General features: G+C 39.5%; 1 protein-coding gene across 2 annotated transcripts in view; it reads left to right on the forward strand.

Moving 5' to 3' along the window:
* LOC140133733 (thioredoxin-like) overlaps positions 1-3,043 on the forward strand; it is a 36,307-nt gene extending 33,264 nt beyond the window's left edge. For both annotated transcript variants that reach the window (XM_072154317.1, XM_072154310.1), the window contains exons 4-5: positions 693-758; positions 2,890-3,043. In XM_072154317.1, the coding sequence (XP_072010418.1) occupies positions 693-758; positions 2,890-2,955 (132 nt within the window). In that variant the 3' untranslated portion in view covers positions 2,956-3,043. The remainder of the gene's footprint in view (positions 1-692; positions 759-2,889) is intronic.
* Positions 3,044-8,983: the final 5,940 nt, after the last annotated feature.

An 8,983-nucleotide genomic window follows, 5' to 3' on the forward strand; every position in this document is an offset into this window, starting at 1 on the left:
ACCCACATGATGGGGTGTATGAGAGGGGGGCCACATTATGGGGTTATGAGTTTTGCATAAAAACCAGTGAGCAAAAGTTTTGCTCCTGAGCCTCGCTGCCTACCAGATACATTAGCAGCCTTAAGCCTCTTAATGTATCCGGCCATTGGCTGGGGGGGGGACGCTGCCGCTATAATACACTGCCGTTGTATCACACTCCCTATGACTAAGAAACGCAGAGCAACTATAACACAAAGGCAAAGTAGTAACATGTGCTGTCTGTGTGATGGACATGTGAATAGGGCCATAGTGTAAAATCAACGGAAAGTCCAGTAGAAAAAGGAAATAAAATTCCTTAGAAAACAGAGAGTTAATAGCTTTCAGATGCGATATGCCTATGCCTGGAGTTGGAGCTGAACCTGTGCAATGCATATTCTGAAGTTAGAAGCAGCAGCAATAATCAACATGCAAGGAATTCTAAATCTGTAGCATATTTCATTTTATGGAGCCGTTTTTTTTATTCATTTTGCTGCATATTGTGTAAATCCCATCCACTATGCTGCTTATATAAATTACAGATTTTACTGTAGCTAAACTGCTATGTGTGCTGAGAACTTTTAACTAAATAAGAGTCTAATATTTTTTTGAAACTCACATTGCCATTCTGTTATAAATGTTCATTTCTGTGTTTTTCCCACCTATATGTTTTGCAGGACATAGCTGCAGAATATGGTATAAGGGCCATGCCTACATTTCACTTTTACAAAGATGGAAATAAGGTACGACCTGACTTTTTAACATTTTTGAGTGATTTCTCCAAGCTGGACAGAGTTGGGTTGAAGTAGCAAATTAGAAAATATTAGAATTATATATATATTTTATCCAAATGAGGTGAATAAAACTCTACAAGCTACAGTATATTTATTAACAAATTTAAGACATTTTTTTGAGTTTCCACCAATTTTGAAATAGTCTAAATTCCTGAGCATGGCCAGGGCTTGCAAATGATTTCCTGCCTACACAAGCCTTACGCCAAGTGGGGCAGAGAATTCACAGTACTATACATGGTGCAGGTTTTAATGCAACTCTATGCCAGACAAGACCTGGATTAAAATATGGGTGCACAATAAAACCTCTTAGTATGTTCTTTCTGGCATGTGCTGGTGGGAGAAAGATCAATACATAATGGGGGACATTTATTATGGCATTTCCGCCAGTTTTGTGGCGCTCTCACCGCAAGTTATGCTTTCCGACCTATTTATTATTATTTATTAGAGTAAAAGACTTATTTCGCCTGCTCAGACTATGCTCAGAAAAGGGGCATGGCTTTGGCGGAGTGGAAACTCTGACACAATTAATATGTATCGTAGCCATTTTTGGGTGCTGTAAACTGGTGGAAAGTAGACCAAAAACTACATTGTCTAGCAGGAACACCCAACTGTGCTACTGCACTCAGCTTACACTAGCGTCCCCGGACTGCAGGGATGTTGTTGGGATGTAGGAGGCATGGGATGTCTGCTGCATGTCCTTCTCGTGTCCAATTCCGACTGCATGAGCTGTCGGAAGAGGTCAGCCACTGATGAATTGCTGCAGCAGGTATTGCTCCTTTCCAGGGCAGGATGATCATCCTGTTCTCTGACTGCTAGACACATTTCTGGCACTGGGGACATTTTTTGGTCCCAGGGACAGAAAATGGTCTCGGTGCCAGAAATATATCTGCACAGCACCACAATATTAAAGGAAACTTAGCATCTTGTCATTGAAGCCCTTTTTTAGTTTCAAAAGGTTTAATGCCCTAATATGCAAATTAATGAAAGAGGCTACTGGGGCGGGGAGTAACCAGAGCTGAAGCTATACGACACGGCTACTCCACGCCCTAGTAGCCTCTTTCGATCCTCCTACTATATCTTCAGAATGCAGCTCTGGTTACTCCATGCCCCAGTAGCCTCTTTCACTAATTTGCATATTAGGGCAATAAAACATTTTTGAAACTTATCGGCCAGTGAAAGAGTAGCCCTAAAAAGGGCTGCAATGGCATTTACTAGAGGGACCTGCCACCAGATCTACCTATTAAGAGATGTTAGGTTTCTCCTTTTCTGAGAGCAAGTGGGTAACCAAGCCCATGCAGATACCGACACCTTATATAAATGTCCCCCAGTGTGCTCATAACTAAAGATGAGAGAGTATACTCATCCAAGCTTGATGCTCGTTCGAGTATTAGCGTACTCGAAACGGCTCGTTGCTGGGGCGAGTATTTCGCCTGCTTTCACTTAAGGAAACACAGTGAAGAACACAGTGAAAACAGTGAACACAGGATCATTTAAGTGAAGAACACAGTGAAGAACACATTGAATGTGAAGAACAATATGTGTAAAGAACATATTAAAGATGTATGGAAACATCTGCAATGTGTTCTTCACACATATTGTTCTTCACATACTATTGTGAAGAACACCGTTCTGCACTCGTGTCTTCGGATAAGTTAGCAGATGTATGGAAACATCTGCAATGTGTTCTTCAGTGTTCTTTCAATGTGTTCTTTCAGTGAAAACATCTGCAAACATCTGCAATGTGTTCTTCAGTGTTCTTTCAATGTGTTCTTTCAGTGAAAAATGCTCGAGTCTCCCATTGACTTCAATGGGGTTCGTTATTCGATACGAGCACTCGAGCATCAGGAAAAGTTCGACTCGAGTAACGAGCACTCGAGCATTTTAGTGCTCGCTCATCTCTACTCAAATATCCCCTTTGATTTTCTTTATGTCGGGAGAGACGTGCCCTCTATAATAAATTTGATGCACTGGACCCCAAATGTCTTTTTAGACTAAAATATTAAGCAATGTTGCAAATAAATTTGCTCTGATGTAACAAGTTTGATGATATTTAAGTAATTATGTGCCTCAAACTCTACAGGTTGATGAACTATGTGGTGCTATTCCAAGTAAACTGGAATCTCTAGTCCAGCAGTGGACATCCTGAAGAAATAATCTAAAGATCACCTCCTTTTTGTGACCATTGGCAGAGTAATGGAGTTGGTTGGTTCTTATTAAATGGTGCTTGACTACAATCACTATAGTGTGAACTCTTATTAGCATCGGCCTATACACTAAAGTTCAATTTGCATCATATCTTTCTTAACGTTCTCGTACATTGATTAACAGTAACAGTAGAAACACAATTCACGCACAGTGAGAGTTAGCTGGTCCCAATCACTTACAAAAAATGCCTTATGCACAAAAGATATCATGTTCTCTTATATTTAGAAGCAAGGCACAGATTGTTTTCTTAGGGTGAAATGCATGTGTGCGTTCTTTGGTGTTTAGTAAGATTGGATATAGACAAAAAATGACCTGTGAGAAACTGCAATGGCAGTGATTCACATGTGGTAGTAGGTATTCTTCTCTGTATTATGGAATTTCTATTATACGTTGTTCTGGGCTTTTATATGCAGCTCATTATACTATATTTTGGAAGTTATTTAGTATTGTTTTCTTGGTCTTTTTTGACGTAAACAAAATGTCTCAAAAAAGTTGCATTGAGTTTTAGGGACTTTTTACTGCTAAAAAGTCTCACAGGGCTATTTCCACCACTTCATTAATCTGGTATAAACATAGAACTACTGATGATAATTAATAAATAACCCCCTCTAAATCTTTGTGTAATACAAATACAGCATAAAATACAGGCCAAATTCAGGACAGACAAACAAAACACAAGAATTCAGAATAAGGCATTTTGCAAAATGCAAAATCCAAGATCTGAGGACAAAGCTAAAACAAGTAGGATGCACATGTGTGACATCACATGACCATAGACTTTTTGGGGCATAATTATCAGGGCCTCTGCGCCCAATGCGCCCACTTTAGCACAAGCACCGGCGAATGATAAATATCCCCCTTTATCTACAAGAAATAAACATGAAGTTTTCTATATAATTAGAGCAAGTAGAGATCTAGAAATCTGGGAGGTATTGATACAGAAAGTATATTGTAGAATTTTTAGAACTTTTTTATTTCAAATGCAATGAAAATGGTGAAAAAACGCATTTGCGCCATTTTCTTGTGGGCTTGGATATTACGTCTTTCACGGAGCGCCCAAAATGACATGTCTACTTTATTCATTGGGTCGGTACGATTAAGGGGATACCAAATTAGTAAAGGTTTTATAATGTTTTCATACATTTACAAAAATGAAAACCTCCTGTACAAAAATTATTTTTTTGATTTTGCCAACTTCTGGCGCTAATAACTTTTTTATACTTTGGTGTACGGAGCAGTGGGTGGTGTCATTTTTTGCGAAATTTGATAATATTTTCAATGATATCATTTATAGGACTATACGACCTTTTGATCACTTTTTATAGATTTTTTTATATTTTTCAAAATGGCAAAAAAGTGCCATTTTCGAATTCGGGCGCTATTTTCCGTTACGGGGTTAAACGCATTGAAAAACCGTTATCATATTTTGATAGATCGGGCATTTCCTGTTTATTTATATTTATGTCAGTTCTAGGGAAAGGGGGGTGATTTTAAATTAAAAATTTTTTTTAACTTTTTTTTATTTTTATTTTTACTATTTTTCAGACTCCCTAGGGTACTTTAACCCTAGGTTGTCTGATCGATCCTACATTCGAGCTATCAGCACATTGTAATGAAGGGGTTAAAACGAAATAGCCTCGGGTCTTCGGAAGACCCGAGGCTACCATGGAGACGGATCGCCGGCAGCCCACGCTGTGAAAACACCCGCGATCGGTGCTGTTACCGATAAGCCTTTGCTGCAATATGCAGCAAAGATTTACCAGCTATGGAGAGGGCTCAGCCCGTGAGCCCTCTCCATGCAGCGCGACCCGACTGCCTCCGTGAATACACGGCGGGCGGTCGGGATTACCGGCGTATAAGACGACCCCAGAGAAGACAGAAGATTTTTCTGTCTTCAAAAGATGTCTTATACGCTGGAATATACGGTAATTGTCCAGCAGCCTCCTCTCAGTAATTAAATACCTAGCAGCATCGATTCAGAAATGAAATGACCTGCAGCCTCCCTTCAGTAATGAAATCTCCAGCAACTCACCCTCTCTCGTTAAATGTCCAGCTAATCCCCTCAGTAATTAAATGCTCACCAGCCTCCCTTCAGTTATGTAATGTCCATCAGCCTTCCCTCAGTAATGAAATGACCAAGAGTTTCCCCTCAGCAATGCAATACCCACAAGTTTCCCTCTATGATGAAATACCCTGAAGCCTCCAATCAGTAATTAAATGCCCAGCAGCTTCCTCTCATTAATGGATTGCCCAGCAACCTCCACTCAGTAATAGATTGCCCAGCAGCCTCTCCTCAGTGATTAATTGTCTAGCAGCCTCTTCTCAGTAACTGGTGTACAGGGCATGATAAATCTTCTCCCATGAGCTTGTTGTTTTTGTTGTGTTTCATAATGAAATACAGTTGTGGAAATAAGTTCTCAACAAAAACAGAAATGCATCTCCAGAATCAGGCTTAGTACAGAAATCAGAACCAGACCACAGGATCAGCAATGCTTTTACACACGTACAGTTCCACAGATAACATTTTCATATATACAGTGCCACCTATTCCTTTTTACAAATGTATCTCCTGCTATAAGAGTGAGTGCTGTTGCTTTTTTCAGTTTTGGACAATGTTTTTATATGTGCTCATAGTATGCAGTACCAGCATAGAAAACAGATACAATCTAAACATATGTAAAATAAAAGGGACTTTTACATCAGTGCTGAGCTGCTGCCATGGCAACCTCTTAATAAAGCATTGCAGACACATTTACTCAAACCTGAAAAACTTGAATTTCAGAAAGAAGGTCAAAGGATAGTTGTGACTGCTGCAAGACACAACTGACAGACATTACCAAAAAATGCTGTGTAATCATTACATCAATTGTTGTATAGCTTATGGTAACAGAGGTGTTTTGGTTGTGCTAAAGCGATAATATGCAGGTTGCACAAGCAGTTTGTTTTACTGAATGTCATGGGACTCCTCTGCATGAATAATGGGTGGAGAGAAAATCAACTCTAAATGTCATGTCATTTTTTTACACAGGGAAACAAATGCTAAAAGTGTCATGTGTCTTGAAATAAAATCTCAAGATGTACAGAACTCACACATTGCGCCTCTGCTTGAACCGTATCCGTCAACTGAGATCATCTTTAATATTGTGTGTGGGGGATGTGGTGAACATTTTTCTAATATACTTCTTTACCAAATTGTACTTTGTTTAAAAAAAAAAAACAAGCTTCTCCCTCCCATAGAGATGCATATTCCAGCCTGTACAGTGTGTGTCTATGGAGGGTGCATGAGCTCACATCTGTGTTTGGTTAAACAGCTCTGAGATGGGAAGGGTAACCCCTTCACTTTCAGCTTGATCTTTAAAAGTAGTGCTCAAAGCATACTACAGCCAGGAAGAAAGCAGAAAGGGTTAACACTCACAATTGTGTAAAAAAACATGAGAGAGACAGAGAGATCTTCCATTAGACAAATTTGCCATAGCAATGTAGAAGTAAGATTTAACTAGAGATGAGCGAGTATACTCATCCGAGCTTGATGCTCGTTCGAGTATTAGCGTACTCGAAACGGCTCGTTGCTCGGATGAGTATCTCGCCTGCTCGAGATCGAGCATTTACTTAACGAAACATAGTGAAGAACAGTGAAGAATACAACGAAAACAGTGAACACAGGATCATTAAGTATGTTCTTCACAGTGAAGAACACAGTGAAGAACACATTGCAGATGTTTCCGTACATCTACTAATTTATCCAAAGACATGTGTGCCGAACGGTGTTCTTCACAATAGTATGTGAAGAACACATTGCAGATGTATGGAAACATGGTTACTCTTTAAGTGTACATGCATACAGAAAAAAAGAGATAATAACAGTGCAGACTGCATGAGTGTATTTGTAATCTGCCGCTGAAAAATGAAAGCTGGGTGCTATTAACATCTAAGGGCAACAACCAGTTTCTCCTGCCTCTATATGTTTCCACAGACATTATTAGCATTGCAGTTGTCTGAAAGCACTAGGTCGTATAGGTTTCATTTTCTCAAAGCTGTTTATAAAATTACAGCTGATCCATGGGCAACTAGACCAGTTTAACTCAGATATTTCTGATAAATCTCCCCTTTTCTTTCTACCCCTATCCATATTAGCTAACACATAAGGAGTCTTGTGCCTGAAGTAACCAATCAAAGCTCAGAGCTCATATTAATAACCTGTAGCAGAATACCAACCAATCACACTCAGCTTCTAATTGCCACAGCAGCAGCAGATAATGGCTCCTGTATATGGTGGTTACTAAATGTATTTAAATGTAATGTGAAAATTTGGACTCAAAACCAAGTGTATGATGTTTCCTGAGTCACAGAGAGTATTGTGCAAAAGTTGGTAATTGTAAACGTGACGGCGAAGATTCATGACAGCACAAAATTTTGAAACTGCTATTCTCACTGGGACAAAACATTTTTTCGTCAATAGTAACAAACATTTCCACCTGTGATCTATGTGATAGTTTTAGGTGTGGTTGGTTATTTGAAACAGTAGAATGTTACATTGGGGCCATATACTTAGAAAGTTGGAAAATGCACTTAAAGTGCTATTTCCGTGTATAATGCTGCATGAAGCGATTCACTAAGCAGCTGCGCCACAAAGAGTTGCCCTAGTATGTCTATTCCTGGTGGTTTCCAGGGTAAGATATTGGTGGGCTAGAGAAATGTCATCCATATCAGATAAATGGATATCCACCTCTGCTACAGTGGCTGGAAAAGCCATAAAAATATAAAGACAGATGTCTGCACCACTTATTTGGGCTTATTTTCAACTTTCTGGCCTTTTGGCTGCCTCTAAAGTGCCTTTGAGCTAGGGAAACTGGGAGTTAAAATTCACATTGTCTTCCACCAGAATCAAATAATCAAGGCTGACTTGCAGAAGATGGAACTCTAAAGTCTATTACCATTTGGGTGCATAAACTCATAAAGAGGTCCATTTCATTAAAGGAGGGCTCTGCTGTGGACACTTTATTAAGGGGTCTTGCACTAAAAGGGACATTTCTGTAAAGGGTGGCATCTGCTGTGGACATTTCATTAAAGGGGTTTTCCCACAAAAGAAATGTCTCATATTTCAATCCCCTAATGATGTTAGCACAATAAAGATCATTTTAATCCCTTACAATTTTACTCAGTTGTTATTGCTGTTTTAGCTTCTATCACCCCCTCGGCTAATCAGTGCAAAATCCCAGGGTGTGGATGGGCCTGTGGTTACAATATCAGGGTACAGGTAAATATACACTTTCATCTGGATGCTGACATTATACTAACACACTGACACATAGGCTGACAGACTTTTATAGTGTTACACTGTGAGCTGTGCTACATCTCACAGACATGTACCTTCCTTCCCCTTCCCCTGTATCAGTTATCTCCTTGTAGCTTGATGTTTGCATTCTCTCTCTACTCACGATCTCCTGGCAGGAAGTAATAAGTGAGTGTCTCTGAGCTCCGTGCATGGGTCATGGCTACAGGCTCAGAGCAGAGAGAGACATAATTCTCTCATAATCTGCACAATCTCACATAGAAATCCCGACTCCAAGCCACCAGCTCTATCTCTCACATCATGTATGCACTGCTAAGAAAGGAAATAAATGTTTAATTTTTCATTGTGCCTAATGTTGTACCCAGTTGTTGGAAAGCAAAATTTGTAAAATAGGGTACAGTTCCTTGTTGAGCTCCACCAGCATTATAGTTACACTGCCACCAGTGTTAGACTGATCTGGGGTTCTACTCTACAGTTAGATCATATTTTTACATAATTTTTCAGAATGTCCTGGAGGCTCTTGAGGCTGCATTTACGCGTGACTTTTGTATTGTAATTTGAAATGGAATTCAACAGCTGAGGTGAGGAGATTTGCCTAATTGCATTGCTTTAACAAAAGACCTGTTGTGAACACATGTGGTAATTTCATGTTAACATTGTGTTTTGTAATTGCAAA

Source organism: Engystomops pustulosus, chromosome 1 (genome assembly GCF_040894005.1).
Source record: "Engystomops pustulosus chromosome 1, aEngPut4.maternal, whole genome shotgun sequence".
NCBI classification, from domain to species: domain Eukaryota; kingdom Metazoa; phylum Chordata; class Amphibia; order Anura; family Leptodactylidae; genus Engystomops; species Engystomops pustulosus.